General features: G+C 36.3%; 5 protein-coding genes across 7 annotated transcripts; 4 read left to right on the forward strand and 1 right to left on the reverse strand.

Annotated features, from left to right (window-relative positions):
• Window positions 1–121: 121 nt before the first annotated feature.
• mpdu1b (mannose-P-dolichol utilization defect 1b) lies at window positions 122–3,694 on the reverse strand. Its single transcript, XM_082162646.1, has 7 exons — window positions 3,561–3,694; window positions 3,109–3,174; window positions 2,893–3,025; window positions 2,625–2,710; window positions 2,382–2,500; window positions 2,191–2,301; window positions 122–1,633 (listed from the first exon to the last, which is right to left on the reverse strand). Exons 1-7 carry the CDS (start codon window positions 3,682–3,684, stop codon window positions 1,511–1,513), a joined length of 762 nt encoding a protein of 253 aa, XP_082018772.1. The 5' UTR covers window positions 3,685–3,694; the 3' UTR covers window positions 122–1,510.
• A 368-nt stretch (window positions 3,695–4,062) lies between these two features.
• Window positions 4,063–5,640, forward strand: mblac1 (metallo-beta-lactamase domain containing 1). Its single transcript, XM_082162648.1, has 2 exons — window positions 4,063–4,475; window positions 4,594–5,640. The coding sequence occupies exons 1-2, from the start codon at window positions 4,071–4,073 to the stop codon at window positions 4,834–4,836; spliced, it is 648 nt and encodes a 215-aa protein (XP_082018774.1). The 5' UTR covers window positions 4,063–4,070; the 3' UTR covers window positions 4,837–5,640.
• Window positions 5,641–5,770: 130 nt separating this feature from the next.
• tm4sf21b (transmembrane 4 L six family member 21b) lies at window positions 5,771–9,741 on the forward strand. 2 transcript variants are annotated; one of them, XM_082162650.1, is made up of 5 exons: window positions 5,771–7,254; window positions 7,440–7,505; window positions 7,914–8,050; window positions 8,876–9,062; window positions 9,233–9,739. In XM_082162650.1, the coding sequence occupies exons 1-5, from the start codon at window positions 7,063–7,065 to the stop codon at window positions 9,239–9,241; spliced, it is 591 nt and encodes a 196-aa protein (XP_082018776.1). In that variant the 5' UTR covers window positions 5,771–7,062; the 3' UTR covers window positions 9,242–9,739. The 2 variants fall into 2 exon arrangements, with proteins under 2 accessions (XP_082018776.1, XP_082018775.1); XM_082162649.1 differs by having other exon boundaries at window positions 8,876–9,741.
• Window positions 9,742–9,917: 176 nt separating this feature from the next.
• On the forward strand, window positions 9,918–12,972 carry LOC309493488 (lysophosphatidic acid receptor 6). Of its 2 annotated transcripts, XM_082162645.1 has the most exons (3): window positions 9,938–10,017; window positions 10,335–10,445; window positions 10,781–12,972. In XM_082162645.1, exon 3 carries the CDS (start codon window positions 10,823–10,825, stop codon window positions 11,774–11,776), a length of 954 nt encoding a protein of 317 aa, XP_082018771.1. In that variant the 5' UTR covers window positions 9,938–10,017; window positions 10,335–10,445; window positions 10,781–10,822; the 3' UTR covers window positions 11,777–12,972. The 2 variants fall into 2 exon arrangements, with proteins under 2 accessions (XP_082018770.1, XP_082018771.1); XM_082162644.1 differs by lacking the exon at window positions 10,335–10,445 and having other exon boundaries at window positions 9,918–10,017.
• Window positions 12,973–13,128: 156 nt separating this feature from the next.
• her8a (hairy-related 8a) lies at window positions 13,129–18,071 on the forward strand. Its single transcript, XM_082162647.1, has 4 exons — window positions 13,129–15,319; window positions 16,091–16,186; window positions 16,343–16,421; window positions 16,909–18,071. The coding sequence occupies exons 1-4, from the start codon at window positions 15,257–15,259 to the stop codon at window positions 17,376–17,378; spliced, it is 708 nt and encodes a 235-aa protein (XP_082018773.1). The 5' UTR covers window positions 13,129–15,256; the 3' UTR covers window positions 17,379–18,071.
• The last annotated feature ends 210 nt before the right edge of the window (window positions 18,072–18,281 follow it).

Raw genomic sequence — 18,281 nt, forward strand, 5'->3', positions numbered from 1 at the left:
CTGACAGCGATTATATATTTTTTTTCCCAACTCTTTGCCTCTCTCTGGTGGTACATTCATGTATCACAATCCATCGCTTCAATCCACCCATAATGGATAAATGAAAAAACACAACTTAAGATAACTTTAAAATAAACTGTTTTATTATTTTCTTTTACAACTGATTGTGTCTTTTTTTAAGCCTTTCACACTAAAAGAAATTCTCTGTGAACAGTGAGTAATAAACACTACAAATAATGGAAATGTTTTACTCAGCAGTCAAATGTACATTGCAACTTTAGATATGGAAAAAACGTAAATCACAGCCATTTGTAAAATGTCATTCCTGAAATAAACCAACAATGAACAATAGATGTTCACATGCAAAAAAGGAAAATGAATTCACATGTGTGCAAATATGCAATGTCGATCATTCAAATTAAATTTTCATTTTACCTCTAGAGAGCTTAAAACTTGCATTTCAAACTTGCATTTGATGGGTGAACACTACCATCTTGAACAAACTAAAAAGTGCTTTGTAGCAATTTTTTTCTTATTGTACCCAGTCCCCTTTACATTATGATGACACTCGACAGCACGACTACATGCACTATTGCATGGCCATTGCAAGAAATACAACAGTAATTGATTTACTAGTTTCCATGTATTAACTAAAGAAACCCTTTATTTTGTCAAACCCCAAAACATATTGTGGGGTGTAAAGCAACATGAGCATTTCTAGGTTCTGGAAGACTTTGTGAAATAGTGTCCATATGGTGGGATTTGTATACACACAGAACAACAAAAAAATATCCCCTATGGGGATAATACTTTCCCTATGAGGTTCTAGTAGGGCTGCCTTTAGCATATGATGACACATATTATCATATGTGTGTTTTTTAAAGAATGCATTTTATGTATTTATTTATTTTGTACAATTTGGTCACTTTTACAATTCTGGAATTCATGTTTTAAAAAACCTTGGTAGAAGTTTTTCACAGATTTGTTGTTGAATTCAAAATGGCTTCATGGGTTTTAGTGAATATGCAGTGAGCCCGGTTAATGGGAGTAACAAGACAATACTCTAAAACAGGATGGCAGGAATTTTACATAAGGATTTAGTACATACAGTATATTTGTACATTTATGGTTGAATGCAAGAATACTAATGGACACTACTCCCTTCTCTGAGCTAAGAAAATGGTCCAAAAATTGCCTAATTAAATTACCCACTACCATAAAAAGGGCGAAGGAAAAGATCTAGAATTATAGAAGGACCCCTCACCATACTGGCTTTTTTGTCCAATTAAGGGACCTGGAATAGATGAATGTGTGAATTTATACAGTATTCATACCTGCCTCTCCAGTAAGCGCTGATATGTTAACAATAAATGCACTTAACAACTGATCAAGGGACAGTGTTCAATTTGACAAGAACCGTCATTTTGATTAGGATACATCTGATCCCCAATCGGCTTTCCAGTGTTCTTAGTTGACTTGAGTGGTCACTGAATTTGCCTTTCGTTCGGATCTACTCAGTCTTCTTCCTGAGGGCAGGGCTGCTGTTCCAGTAGTAGAGAACCTGAGCTGTGATCACACCATTACAGCAAGAAGAGATGATGTAGGTGACAGCCATGAGGGAATCTCCTGTTTCCTGTATAGGGACATAGGACACATTAAAATGGTCACTTCTCAATGAACCCATTTCAAACAATGAGGATCATAAATAAGTTACACTATCATTCAAAAGTTTCAGGTCAGTAACATTTTTTGCTTTGTTTTGAAAAACAGAAATACTTTCTTCAGCAAGGATGAATTAAATTGACCAAAAGTGGTCGTAAAGATTTTTACATCATTAAAAAAACATTTGAAATAAATGCTGTTCTTTTAAACTTTCTACTCAAAGAATTCAAAAAAATGTATCATGGTTTCCTTGAAAATATTAAGCAGCACAATGGGTTTCTTGAGCACCAAATCACTATATTAGATTGATGTCGTGTGGTTCGTAACAATGCTGAAAATTCAACTTTGCCATCACAGAAATAAAAAAAAAAATATTCTAAAAAAAAAAAAAACCTTTTTAAATTTAAATAATATTTCACAATATGACGGTTACTTTACTGTATTTTGATCCAGTACATTTAGCCTTGATGAGCATAAGAGACTTTTATTCGCTTAAATATGGCATGATTGCTCATTACGGTGGTTTACCTGCACTGTAGTGAATATGCGTGCTAGAGAGCCAGCAAACAGCAGAAACACTGAAATAGCTGACAGCTGCCCAGTGTGGCCATTTGTGTAGTTGGTACCAGCCTGAATTAACTGAAGACACAGAAAATCAGATAAATACATTTCTGCTGGTTCAGCTGTTGAACGGGGTTGTTTATTTTGGCCTAGCTTACTCGTCCAAAGATGATGGCTGGCATATTAGAGGCTTGCATGGTAGTGACAACAGACATGGGGACCATGGGAGAGAGGAGCACTGCCAATAGTCCAAAGTAGACTGCCATAAACCCCAAACCTGCAAGTAATCACAGCACAATCAAAAAGTAACGATTAAAAACAGAACAGAATTTAAAACTTTAAAAAAATGCAGCACAAATTTATTTTTATTTTTTGAAAAACATGTGGAATTGTCTTATAACCTTTAACGGTGTTTCCTCCATAGTGCTGTATGAGGAAACCGATGGTCACAGTTTGAAACATGAGAAAAAGCGCCTCACCCCAGGAACTGTCAAAAATATTCACAGGCACATGTTTTATATCTTTGTTTCTATTAGCCAGTTTTCCACTTTGTTGTTTGACATTTATAAATGCATGGTGTGTTTGTATGGACAAATGTTTACCACAATGGTAAATAAATATGAAATTAGACTTTAACATATTTATGAAAGAGCATCACTATTAAAGTACCTGAAAGGGAAGCTGTTGGCAATACTGTAGGCCATGGTGCCTGTGATGGCAAACAGCTCTAGTAGTACAGAGTTAAAGCTCAGTCCCTCAGCACTTTTAGCACCAATCAGCTTTAGAATCTGAGGCAGCTTTACTACGAAGAAACATGCATAAATCATAAGTGTTAGAAAGTCTTGTTTTTTTATGTGTTCTAAAGATGGTGGAGATTTTCCTTACCTAATACAGAACCGAGGATAATCCCAATGCCTAGGCCTTTGCTGATTACAATCTTCAGACAATCCACTGTAGAGATTCACAAGGAAGAATAGTCAGACTTCAATATGATTGGCATGTAAAAGTTGACCCACAATTTTAATATAAGCCAAACAGATAACACATTTAATACATACATTATTACTTTTTTGTGCAAATTATAAGGCAGATGACGTTTAACATATTAACATGTATGATGTATTAATTAAAAACTGAGAACATCAAAACTAAGAGTCCTAAATTGTGACAGCATTTACCGAAGACAATAGACCCAGTAAGAAATTGACATAACGTTAGTTTACAGTAGAGAAATCCTCTTTGTCATTGAATCGTTATAGGTATACCAGGAAATAATCTTTGAAATAGCTTCCATTTATTTATAAAGATGCAACTAAACTAATAAAACGTGAACCTACCGTGCAGAAGATTGAACTGTAAAAAGAACTCGTCATAACATCTTTCTGGCATTAAATAATTAACCAGAATATCTTTAAAAGGATCCATGAATGATGTTTCTGCAACTGCTTCCGATGCCGCCATGATGCAAACGTCAAATGATGATCACGTGATGTAGTGCGTTACTGTAGTACTTCCTCTTTATTTATGGAAATACTTCTAGCAGCTTATGTTCCCGCGATCTTACTTGCGATTGAATAGAGAGGTCACAAAATATCACTTCATCGAATAATTATTGCTGTTATTATTATTATTTGTGTTTATAAAATTTTATTTGTCCTTCTACCAGCAAAAGGGGGCGCGATTGTACCATAAACGCCAAAATCTAAATTTCCCCCTTCCTAGTTTGTCCTTAGTAACTTTCCGTAGAAGTATATGAAGTGATACCTATGAGCGATACTGAATATAACATTTCAGCTGTTGTAAACTTTTTGTTCCATTGAATTATTGTCCCGATTACTCAGGCTCAAATGGACATGCCTCGCTCAATAAGAAAAAGTGAATCTGGCATCAATTCCAACATTTCAGGCCACCCGTATTGCGTCTCAGTATTGAAAGAGGGCTACTGCACAGCTGAGCCAGACGGCTCGTTTAGAGCTGACGGTACCATTTCTTTAATTACTGGACCACAAAATATTCTAGTAGACACCGGGGGTCCTTGGGACCGAGACTTTCTGGTCGAAAAACTAAAGGAGAATGGTATGACGCCAGAAAGTGTTGCTATAGTAGTCGGAACCCACGGCCACTCTGACCACGTGGGAAACTTGGGGTTGTTTCCAGACGCCAAAATAATTGTGGGATGCGACATAAGCGTGGGGGATCGATATCTACCAAACCAGCTGGCTGAGGGACAGCCATACCCTATTGATGATTTTGTAAGTTATTCATATGTCATATAGGGCCATAACTAGACTAGCAAAGGGAAGTAACTTCTAATATATATAATTATATATAGTAGTTGACACAAATTTGGTAATCCACTTTATCCAAAAGGTATCCATCATTCCAACACCTGGCCACATGGGCAGAGATGTCAGTGTCCTGGTAAAGGGAACATCAGAGGGTACAGTCCTTGTCGCTGGAGACTTGTTTGAACGTTGCCATGATGAAGACTCCTGGAAGGAGCTGAGCGAGAACCCTCAGATACAAGAGACCAACCGACAGAAGGCGTTACAGATAGCGGATGTAATAATTCCTGGACATGGGCCATTATTTAGAGTGCACAAGCAATCGTGACATTGACGTAATCTTGGACCTGAGGTTGAGTCATAGACAGAGCAATTATGAAACAAAGAACATATTAATTTCACCAATGTGGCACAATAATTTTAAAATAGCACATTGGTGTTGACTCGTACCATTCTGTTCACACATTTTTCAAATGTATTTCAAATTAGGCTACTGGCCATTCCTTTTTAGTTCAAAATAGGTATTTTCACATGCTTAACTGCATGGTGTAACCATTCATAAGTATATTAATGACATATATTACAGTGAAAATGAGTTGCGGTACTCTACTGTGGGTGTGAAATGGAATCACTTTATTCATGAATGTTAACCGTGGGTTTTTCACTGTACTGACTGCTCAAGCCACTGAACCACTTGCTTTTGCAGTTATTTTTAGGCTTTTGCTTTTTTGTGAGTCATGTGTCAAAAGATGGTTGTGGAAGATATAACTGATGATGACGTAGTAGCAGTAGTAAATGAGTAGTAGTAAATGAGGTCAAGGTTTGATTGTACTTCCTCAAAATAATTTATAGATGGAGATTTTATGTGTGCCATCTTAATTCTTTATATGGGTAATACAATAATACAAAATCCCTGACCACCTGGATTAATCAGTTTGTCCAAATAATGTCAGACAGGAAACAGAGGACCTGCCTGAAGTTCAGGAAGTAGTGCAGCTGTGCATAAAGCCCATTAAAAACAGCTATCAAGTAAAAAAAAAGACCATTTACAGGTTTTTATGACCTAAATGTTAATTCATTGCATCATACTGCCATTTGCTGTAACCCATCAAAATATATGTTTTATGATTTATCTGTCAGCTGTCAGTGTAAATGTGAATTATAGCATTTTCATATGTTTTTCTTCTCATACTCATCCCAAATCACCAAAACATTGCTCCAGAAACGAATTCCTATTCAAGCAGTGTATTAGCACATTTACTCCACTAGAGTGCAGTCAGAAATAATGGATGTAAATTGATCGTTGAAAGAAGTGGTGACTCGTTAGGCTATTGCTGTTTTGTGCAACATCATGCTTAACATTAAAGGGATAGTTCACTTTGAAATTAAATGTTGGTATGTTTTAGCTTACCTCAAGGGCATCCAAGATGTAGTTGTCTTTGTTTCCGCATTAGTTTCAATTTTGATATTTTTAGGTCAAACCGTTCTTGTCTGCCAGTCATATAATGCAGGTCTATGGTCACCACCTCAAAGAGCATGCACAGAGAAGTCCAAATTAAACAATTCCCCATCGTAAGTACACATTGATGGCCTAAGACACGAAACGAGCGGGTTGTGCATTTATATCGTAAGTGAACTATCCCTTTAAGGTCAGGTAAAGTTTATTAATATCAAATGTTTCCCACAGTGGTTAACCAAAGTGTCAATCCCAGCACACCTTTTTATTTATTTATTCCAATGTAAGCTTGTCTTATGGCGATGAGGTAATTGGTGGTTGTGGTGAACACACAACCAATTTGGACATTACTTAATTTCTCTAAATGGAGTATTTGTTCAACTATTTATATTTAAATGATCCCATTTTAAAAATTAGATTAGTGGTTATAATAAATACAAAATGTTCTAATAATAGAAATGTTCACATATCTGTACCTTGATCCCTTTCTCAGTAGGCTTGACGTATTGATTACATAAATTGGCTTTCATTACATAACATAACTGTTTAGATTCCTGATTAGAGGGCATGTGGGATCTGTAAGTGCACTGAAAGGTTCAGAGTTCAGTAAAGAGCCACAAACGCACCGACCCACACCTCCAACAGCAGATAACATTCATTGATCAAATGATCCAAGACAGATTCCAGGATATTACAAATGTCATATGATGCCCATGAATAGATATAATATCAAGCGTTGCACCTCTTCACTTTATATGGATAATTGGCTAGCAATAACAAAAGAATTATGTAAGAACAATGTCTCCTTTGTGCAAAACATTTTTCTGTCTAATAGCATCATTCAGTATGTTTCTAAGGACTGTTTTTGAAAGAGTGACATTGGCTGTTCAAAGTACAGTCATTTTTATGGCAACTAATAAAGATGTGACATCAGTACCTGATGTGACATCTGACCTGACGTCAGATAGGCGTGTTCGTCTTGTCACATAGAGTATTTATAATCTGTCCTCTCATCAACTTAGCACTCGAGAATAAAGTCTAACACGCTTAAAGTGTGTTTAATATTTCTGAGCCTTAACAAAACAGAATATTTACATCATGTGTACAGGAAAGTGTGCCAAGTTTATTGGCATCAGCCTCTATCCGCTGGCACTGCTGTCCATCATCTGCAACATTTTTCTGTTTTTCCCTGATTTGAAAACCATTTATTCAAAGGAGGAAGCAGAGGGGCTCTACCGTCTTACGGATGAGATCATATACATGGGAGGCGTTGTTGGAGGAGGTATCTTGGTAAGGAAATTCTATATCTCATTGTATTGTTATCGAGTTTTCGCTTGACATTTCTGTTGGGGTTGTCTGACCAGTTTCTTGGCACTATTTAGTGCATCCATCCTGGCTTCTGGAATACACTGTAGGTTATATCTCTTCTTCAGCATATTTTTATGTTGATATGGCTATCTGCTTTTCTCTTTTAGGTATTGATTCCTGCGATTCACATCCATAGCACTGGGAGGCAAGGCTGCTGTTCAAACCGATGTGGGGTGAGTTCTACTAAGGGTCACAGATTCGATTTATTTCGAATTGAATTAGTGCCTAAGAAGGACAGCAGGTGTGTCAGCTTTACCTAGGAATATTCACCATTTTATAGGGATAGTTCACCCAAAATTGAACATATTGTCATCATTTACTTACCCTTATGTCGCCCCCCCCCCAAAAAAAATTTGTCGACTTTCATTGTGTAAGGTTGAAAATAATCAAAGATATTTGAAAAATAATCAAAGATATTTGAAAATGAACAAAGACATTTGCTTTTACTGTTTGCTGGTGAAACCACTATGAACCACTATGGTGAAAATGTTCATTTTTAACATAAACAAAATGCTTACATTTTTCCATTTAGTGAACCTTTAACTGACCTAAGTCGGTTGTGTTCTTTTTGTCTATTATAGATGTTCCTGTCCATTATCTTTGCTGCAATTGGTGTGGTTGGTGCTCTGTACAGTGGTATTATTGCTGTGTTTGCATTGATTAATGGACCAGTTTGCTTGACGGAAGATGATCAATGGAGCAGACCATTCATGAACAGGTGTGAAAATGATTGGTCCATCCCATTTTCAGAACTCAAAACATCCTCTCCAGTTTAAAAATAACATTTATAGAAAACAATTCTAGAGCTCATAGAGAGAAAAATAGTCATGACATCTAAAATATAACTTTTTTGTGTGCAAAAACATAATAGTGTACATCAAAATAGTTTGTGGCGCTTAACTGCTTTTAAAGGGTTAGTTCACCCAAAAATGAAAATTCTGTCATTAATTACTCACCCTTATGTTGTTCCAAACCGATAAGACCTTCGTTCATCTCCGAAACACAGATGAAGATCTTTTTGATGAAATCTGAGAGCTATCTGTCCCTCTATTTACAGCTATGCAACCACCACTTTAACGCTTCAAAAAAGTTCATAAAGAAATTGTAAAACTAATCCATTTGAATCTAGCAGCTTATTAATTGAACATTGAATTTAGGCTTTTATTCACATAAAATGTTCAAATGTGAATAAAAGCCTAAATTAAATCTGTTCATTATATAAAGCAATCCGGTCTCTTCAGGAAATTTGAACTAAACTCAATTCAAATGAATTAGTTTTACGATTTCTTTATGAACTTTTTGAAACGTTAAAGTGGTAGTTGCGTAGGCTGTCAATGGAGGGACAGAAAGCTCTCAGATTTAATCAAAAATATCTTCATTTGTGTTCCAAAGATAAACTAAAGTCTTACGGGTTTGGAAGACGTGACGGTGAGTTTAAAAAAAACAGAATTTAAAAAAATTGGTTAACCTTTAATGTCTTTTTGTTGTTCTTTTTATTATTATTATTATTATTATTCATTTATTTATTTTACATATTTTGCAGCACTGAACACTACTTGGGAAACTCTGAAATCTGGGACACTTGCAAAGAGCCAAAAAATGTTGTGGAGTTTAACATCGGCCTGTTTGCCGCCCTGCTGGTGGCTGCTTGTTTAGAACTGCTGCTCTGTGGATTTCAGGTGCTAAACGGCCTCTTTGGCTGCATCTGTGGTACATGCAATCGCAAAGAGGTATGTGCTATAAAGATGACTTGATTTCTAAAGGTCAATCAGTTATTCATTTACTGCATGTTTTTGCTGATGGTCTTACAATAGCTAATTCATTGATTGATTTATGGTTTCTGCATGGTACCTTAAAAAATGATCTGATAGTGGGTCTAAATTATGCTTTATTCCTATAGGTGGCATAACTTCAAAAGGACAACAGACCAGATTACACAGGATCAAGATTTACTCGACACTTGTCCTCAGTACTGATCGGTGACCATTAGCAAATATGGAAATGAACAGAAAGGACCTGTAAAACTTACTCTACTGATTAACATTATATCTTCTCGATTGAAACATTGTTTGCATATGTCATACTGAGAAAATGTTTGCATCAGAAAATGTTTATGTCATACTGTTTGCATACTGAGAAAATGTGTCCAGAAACTCACTGATCCATCCATGTGGAAAAAATGGGTTAATTTGTTGTATAAATGTAAATAGTTAAAGTAGTTTTTTTCTTATTTTATTTTGTAAAATATTTAGATATCTTTTAAATAATAGTTCAATGTTATGTTAAAATTAATGTATTTATATTTTACATCGAAATTTTGAGGAAGGATTGAGTGGTTCTTATTAGCATTTATGTCAGGCAGACCTTTTTTGACTGTGACAATGTACCCAGATGTTTAACAATAAAACTTTTAACAGGTTTTGGCTCTTTTATTGCTTGTTTCTCTTTTTTAATAATCTATGTCACCTAATTTTGAGAAGTTCAATGTGGTTTTTGGATGAGAAGTGCTTTTGTTGTTTGATGTTGCATAAGATAATACATTAAAAAGAAGACAGAAATGACTGCCACTTACCGCAAACTCATTTCCTGAAGTTAAGGCCCTTAATGAGACTGCAACATAAGAACCGTCTTGCATCAGTACCAACTACCAACTAAAAAGAAACTCTCTTCTACATAACAAAAACGGTGAGTGTATTTACAACATCCACAATCATTTTCCACATGTTTTCATTTTTCAAATAAGGAAATACCATGTCTATATGGGCAGGCTTGACTTTTAATAACTTGTGTATGTAAATGAAACACTGTTTGCATATGTCATATTGAATAATAGACTGAGAAAATGTGTCCGGAAACTATATATATATATATATATATATATATATATATCGGAAACTTTATATATATATATATATATATATATATATATATATATATATATATATATATATATATATATAATTAAGACATGTTAGTTTAAATGTTTTTTTTATTTTATTTAGTGTGCAAGTATTAGACTATACATATATTTAAAGAAACTAAGCAAAACGGCAACTGAATTTGACAACTTTGACATTTTGTTAACCCATCTTCTGTTCTACGGTAAAAACAAGGTATGTACAGTACAAACAGCATAAAATGTACCAAAAGAATTTTTCATTTACCTCACATAACCCTTCTGAGATGCACATTGTACACTTTGTGTTCATGTCACTTGACCTTTAAAAAATATACTGGTTTCGAAATGCTTTGAGTTGGAGGAAATGTTTACTCTCCGACCCTTTTTTACAGTTTCCTATACTGACGCAAGCTCTATGCTTGCAATTCTTTGAAGAACTTCTGCATGTAAATTAAAAGCGAGATCCCTTCTTGGTGCAAGTTTCTTTTGAGATTGATAAGCCTGTTATAACATTTCATTATACAACCCTTTGTTTCTCTGTCATTACAGGCTATTAAAGACTAGTCAAGGAGGCAAATCATAAGATCAGCAATGCCAAATTATACATGTCCGAATTCAACACAAGACCAGCAGAATGTGGTTTTTGTTGCTGTGTACTCAGTGGTCTTCATATTTGGACTGCCCCTCAACCTCACTGCACTTGTCATTTTTTTCCGCAACTCTAAATCACGGTCGCACACCACCGTGTACATGATTCACCTAGCCTTTGCTGATATTCTTATGGTTTGTACGCTTCCAGTGAGGATCTATTACCACGGGGGTTTGGGGAATCCGAACCTTACATTCTGTGATTTTACCGGTCTCATACATCTAAGTAACATGTACGGCAGCATCTTCCTCCTCATGTGCATTAGCTTTGACCGTTGCATAGCAGTCTGCTTTCCGTTGTCTTCTCACGTCCGTGAGGGCCGCAAGAAAGCATGGTGTGTGTGTCTGGGAATCTGGATCCTAACTACCGCAACGAGCTTATCGGTCTATTTCAAACGTCCCGAAGAGCGCAACAACAGCATGTGTTTTGGAAATTTTCCTATTTATGCCACTCGAACATCTGCTCTCATTTCCACGCTAATTGTTGGGTTTGGGATCCCACTAACCGTTATGATTCTCAGCTCATGGGGGCTCCTCCGGGCTATAAGCAAAAGCACGGCTGTTCAGACCAGTGACCTAGTAGACAGCGGAAGGATTAAAAGGATGATAATAACTAACTTGGCAATCTTTCTCATCTGTTTTCTGCCGTATCACGTTATGCTTGTGCTACTTAATCCCAATGAGCCTTCCCAGACCAGGGCATGCTCACTGTTAACAGCTTACAAGTACAGCCTCATGATAGCTTGCCTGAATGCAATGCTGGACCCCCTGGTGTATTACTTCACAACAGAGACGTTTCGAAGAAAAATGGATGTTGTGGCTGTACGCAGAATATGGCAAATGAACAGTCACAGCTCGGACGGAAACAACCGTTCACGTGCCCCGCTCACAACGTAACCGACACCTCAACTCAATTCTGAAGATAAAAAAAAACTTTCATGCAGGTTTCATGCTTAGTGACAGTTTACATTACCGTTCCATAGCTATCTGCTTTAATACAAAAGAAAAGACGTAGATGGGGTGATAGATCCCTCGCATATGACTCAAAAAAAGAAAAGAAAAAAGGAAACCACAAGTCTTTTCACCCTTCTGGGTAAGTTGCTGATTGTATGCACACAGTGTGTGCAAACATGAGTGCTCTGTAAAGTCTAGATTCCTTTTAGAGGGCATTGTTTTTTTCTCACATATGCATTTATGAGAGAGTAAATTACTCGTTTAGCCATTGCTGTGGAACCACTCGTTTTGTTTTCAAAAAGGACTCTCACTGGGAAGCCTTTGTAATGTGTTATGTCAAATCAAACATGATTGACAAATTAGGATAATTATTTACAGAGAACATGTTCTAAGACAGTTAGAGAGCATTATATCCACATTTGCATATTTGTAAAGTTTTTTGTTAACAATTCATAGCCTTTTAGTTGTAAGGTACTAATGCAGCAGTGGTGTTTTTGTTGTATTTTTACAATACATTTTACAATGTATTTTTAATGTTACTATTTGTAAGTAGCCTACTTGTGCATGATAATTTTGCATGTGTGTAATTTAGAAATTTTGTTACTTTTCCATAAAATAACATATGGACATACAGTATGTGCTTAGATAATTGCTTAGAAAGTTTTGCTTAGTATTGTTAAATAGTTAAAAAACCACCAAAACCCTCTTTTCTGCATGTTTCCACACCCCTTCCCCCTGTCTACCACATCCGTTTGACCTGGTGCACATAGCTTGTTCTGAGTATAACCACAGTTCCTAAAGGGATAGTTCACTCAAAAATGAAAATTCTGTCATCATTTACTCACCCTCAAGTTGTTTCAAACCTGTATGAATTTCTTTTTTCTGCTGAACACAAAAGAAGATATTTTGAAAAATGTCGGTAACCAAACAGTTGATGGACCCCAATGACTTCCATAGTAGGAAAAAAAAAATACTATGGAAGTCAATGAAACAAAGGTTTGAAACAACTTGAGGGTGAGTAAATGATGACAGAATTTTCATTTTTGGGTGAACTATCCCTTTAAGTCTTTGGTATAACGCAAATATTCTCAATATTCTCAATGTAAATATGTTAATAAAAGTGATTCATATTATTGTTATCCCTCCATGTGATTTTCTTCTAGAGATGCATGTCAAAGAGAAAACAACAACAACAACAACAACAACAACTTGTCATTAAAGAAGCACATTTCATTGGACAAGCAGCATTAAGCACTGGGGTGAATTCAGGGTGATTGGGACACTTTCTACTATTGAGATGACTGGGGAAAGTGTCCCAATAAACCTGATTTCACCCCTATAGATCGCTTATAGTGGATAGGTCCGATTTTCAGGGATAAAATCTTGATACTAAAATAAATAAAGATATTGGTAACACTTTATAATAAGGTTCATTAGTTAACATAAGTTAACTACCATGGTTAACATGAACTAAGAATGAACAATACTTCTTCAGCATTTATTAATCTTAGTTAACATTAATTTCAACATTTACTAATACATTATTAAAATAAAAGGTTGTATTTGTTAACATTAGTTAATGCACTGGGAACTAACATTAACAAACAATGAACAGCTGTATTTGTATTAACTAACATTAAAAAAGATGAATACATACTGTAACAAATGTATTGCTCATTGTAAGTTCATGTTAGTGAATCCATTAACTAATGTTAACTAATGAACCTTATTGTAAAGTGTTACCAAGATATTGATACAGATGCATGTAAATACCCACAACGTGTCTTGTGCTTGACTGACTTACCCACCCAAAAGTGGTCCATGTGAACTATACCTTACATACTTTCTGAATGCAGACGTTCTCGAGGCCATACTCATCAGAGCCAGGAGCATGAGGTTGCATTATCTGCTAATGCGTTCTTTTTGCACTCTGACGTGTTCTTTTTGCAATCTAACGTCATTGTTGTAAATTGAGCCCCCCCTGGTGGTACACTAAATCAAATAATTTACTAGCAACTGTTGTATAATGGAACACAATTGTCTGTCGAATTAACTAACTTTGTATTAGTAATTAAGGGCTCAAATAGGCCCTATTATAGGCTATTCATGATCATGTTGATTATCTTTTGTTGATTTATTGCAAGTCGATATTCTAAGTCATTTAAATCTTAATTTTCCCATAGGCTATAAACACGAAACCAATTATTCAGAAATGATAACTTAACAGTAGCCTAGCTATAGTATAGTATACTTAGCCTAGGCCTATACCTGTACAGTGTTAGTTGGCTTACATGGTGCAATTTATGTTGCAAACCTCAAAATGTGGGTTGTGAAAAACCTATAGAGGTCATGATGATTATAGGAAAATCCACAATATGAGTGTTTAATGCAAACACAATTTTCGTTCACAAGCAAACAAACATTCTTAGGCTAATACTAATATTTAATTTTACACGTGTTTTCCTGGTTGGTGACAGCAAACTGTCAATTAATCACAACCAATTCTCATATTTAATCGAATCAGTCTTTCTGTGGGCACTGTGTTTTTCTGGGCTGCCTGAAGAGTTTAAGATGGCCATTAGGGATTTGGCACCCTGTCTATTATTCCGTTGACTGTGGGTCATTATGGCCGGACAACAGCAGAAAAAGAGATCTTGGCGTGCCTCAGTGGAGTGTGCCCGTCCCGTAGGTGAAAAGAACAATGGTGAAGGAAGGGGTTGAGGGGATGGGTCGCGCGCTGTGGAGGAAGGGGTGGGGAACTAGGAGATAATAGTAGTTCTCCCACTGTGAAAACACTTAAAAACTAAGATTTCTTTGCTATTGTTGCTCGTTACCATCCTCCAACCTTTACCATCCTCTGTCTTTGTTGGGGTAGCGGATACCCCATTCTGGTTACATATTGAATAACATCTAAAATTCAACAGTGAAATATATGTTTTTAAATGCAACGTGATATACCAGGTTAAAGGACAGAATTTAACAGGATAATAAACAATTGTATGCATCCACAGGTGCATCCTTATATGAGTTTTAATTTTAGTGTTTCATACTGTGAGAGCCACTTTCATTTTTTCTTCTTCTGTTGAGTCAAATGCGTGTTCTGAAAGTGAGTCACTTGTGAAATCAAACTTTTGAACTCTGTGCTTCATCTCAGCGCTTCAGCACTATGCGTGGAACGTGGGATTCGTTCTATTTAATAGGCCGAACCCGAGACTGTGGGAAATTGTGCAGCAAAAAGCACCCATGTATTGTCATGGTAATTTCGGTGGGTGGAGGTTTGAGGGGGAGTGCGAGTACATGTTAAACGAGGTTAAGTGAGCTTGTTTAGCTCCTAGTTTTATCAAGCCTACGCCACCGCAAACATTCCGAAATAGTCGTGGGAAAGCGAAAAAGTTTCTTGTTTTTAACTAGAAGTGCAGAATAATGACGGCCTCCAATATCGGCAATGGCCCGGAGAAGAATTTCAACGCAAAAGAAGAGCGAAAGGTATGTGACGACGCTGTAGTCATTTTGTGTTGTTTATGCAACTATGTCAAAATATGTAGGCCTACTCATTTGTTCATGGGGGATACAAGTAAAAAGCGTTTAAATAACTGAACATGAAATAGGGACATATTTAGACAACCTTACAGAGCAGCATTAAAAAGTTAGCTATATGCACAAATTCCAGACATGCTGTTTGAGTGTCCTCTGGTAATTTTATATTGAAGGAAACATAAGACCTAAATATAAGAAATAGCAGTAGCATTTACTAAATGGGCTATTTCATAAAACAATTAGATTGTTTTGCAAGTCTAAACATTGTTTAGTTAGTATCTAACTTTTAGATGTTGAGTAGTTCCTTATGAATATGTAAACCTTATACTTGAAAAGAAATTGCAATTAGCATGTTTTCTTTTTTTCTTTTTTTGTCATGCAGTCTTAAAATGATTTGCTCTGATTGGCTCAAATCAATTGATACATTTCAAGCAGGATACTGCTGTAAGAGTTTGACAGTGATAAAGTATTGAATCTTAAATAACTACTGACATGACTGAGTAACTTTAGTCAAGACTTTACAGTAGTTTATGTTAAATAATCACATTTAATGAACTCATTTGGGATGTCCAGAGAATGTTTCACACTTCAGATATGCACCTTACAGAATTGGCATGTGTATTGTGAAACTTGCATTGTCAAATTGGTTGTGAATTAATCCCTTGAGGATGCCTAATGAATATTTCATACACACTAAAACCAGCTTGCTTATAATTTTAGCTGCGGAAACCCTTGATAGAGAAAAGACGCAGAGAGAGGATTAACTCAAGCCTTGAGCAACTAAAGGGTATAATGGTGGATGCCTACAATTTGGATGTAAGTGACCCAAATAAATATCATTAAATATAAACACTCTTTATATTTGAAATCTATATGCACCAATATAATTCAAATCATTTTAATGCATTTATAGTTTATTTTTATTTTTTATAAATACATTTAAATGCATTTTTCCTTTAACTTTTCCCACAGCAATCTAAATTGGAGAAGGCTGATGTTCTTGAGATAACAGTTCAGCACATGGAGAACCTTCAAAGAGGTCACGGACCAGGTTAGGCAGACTTTCTGGGCTAAAACCATTGTAGCCTACTTTTTCCACCCCGCACATTTTAAGTTAATATTATTTCAAACATGTAAACAAACTCTACTGATCATTAAGGGGAAATGTATGATTGTTTACATAAAAAAATAATTATATATATATCATATTATTGAAGTATACATATTATTTCCCCGATTTCAATGTACATGTTTTAGAATAATTGTTAACATTTAGTTTTAAAAGTATGGTAAAAGATCTATAAATAAGATCAGGTGCTTAATCTATTATGTAAACCTATATGTGTACTGATGATGATTCGAGGGCAGTAAATGTTTTGCCTTTTTTTTTTTTTTGGTATGCACTGAGCACTTTCGTATTTTTATTGCCTCTGAATAAAGACTTTAGACGATTCTTTTTCTCAAAGGAAACTGTGTGCAGGATTTTATTATGATGGGGTAAAATCACTCCCATGCTTCTATTTTGCTTTGATTTTCAGGTGGTAGTCACGGTCCAGGCACTGGGTTTGAGTCTCGACAAAGATACGGTAGCGGGTACATTCAGTGCATGCATGAGGTGCACAACCTGCTCCTGAGCTGCCCTGGGATGGACAAGACTCTGGGTGCACGTCTGCTAAACCACTTGCTGAAATCTCTTCCCCATATCAGCACTGAGGCTGGTAGCACAAGTTCTGTTGGCACCCCGAGCCCTGTTCCCCTGTCCCCGACCCATTCCACTCTAAGCCTGCCTTCCTTACAGGCTCACCCTCTCCACCTGCACACCCCTCCATCCCCTCCATCTCCTTCCCCTCCCTCCAGTCCCACTCACTCGCCCAGATTCCCACTGATTAGAGATAGACCCCGAGAACAGCCCTCTCCCCCCAGCTCTCCTTCCCCTCAGTCTCCAGCACAATCGGCCCTTCCCCCTTTCTTTCTAGGGGCCGATCCTTCCATGTGGAGGCCCTGGTGAATGAATCCAGCACAAATGCCCCCCCCAATTTGCCCTCCCCCATTTGCCCTCCCCTTGCCCTTCCTGGTCTGCCCTCTTCTACCTAATAGTTTCCATTACATTTGATCTCTTGAGAGGTTGTAGTGCTTTCCACTCAGAGGGGTGCGTCATATTGGGTTACAAAGTCCCATGGGGTTGTGTGGTATCATTTAAAGCACTGTACTGCATGCTTAGAAGCAAATTATGTTATGTGCATGCTTTTAGGGTATGATCATAAATGACACCAAAGCTGCCCTCATTGACTGTATATACTAGTATTGCTGCATTACTAATTATAGGCAAAGTTTAGATTACCTTACTTTGGTTTTCTTTCTTTTTTTAACAATGATATTTCTACTAGCTGGGTTTTAGATGTGGTGTATTTTGTACATGTAGTAAAAGGGGTTTGTTGAAATTAGGCATATTTCTCTACCTTAAATGCAAAACACTGATAGTGACTCAGAAAGAGTAGAATGGACAAGATCATTTGTGAAAAATACTCCATCCTTGTATATTACAAGAAGTGAGGAGTCTGTACCTCATATTGAAGCAGTTAAAACTGATTTCCTTTATGAAAAATCAGAACTGTGTATTGTTTTTGTACTCTCAAAACATTTGAAAATGATGATGATTATGATAAAGGTGATTTTAAAATAATAAAATTGACGATCAGTTCGTGTGTGTGTGTGTTTTAATTATAGGCTATATATATACAGTCCCCTCCAAAAGTATTGGAACAGTGAGGCCAATTCCTTTATTTTTTCTGTAGACTGAAAATATTTGGGTTTTACATCAAAAGATGAATATGAGACAAGAGATCAACATTTCAGCTTTTATTTCCAGGTATTTACATCTTTTGTTTGAACCAACCCATTGCTCATCTGA

The sequence above is a fragment of the Leuciscus leuciscus genome (genome assembly GCF_965113295.1).
Source record: "Leuciscus leuciscus genome assembly, chromosome: 2".
In the NCBI taxonomy this organism is placed as follows: domain Eukaryota; kingdom Metazoa; phylum Chordata; class Actinopteri; order Cypriniformes; family Leuciscidae; genus Leuciscus; species Leuciscus leuciscus.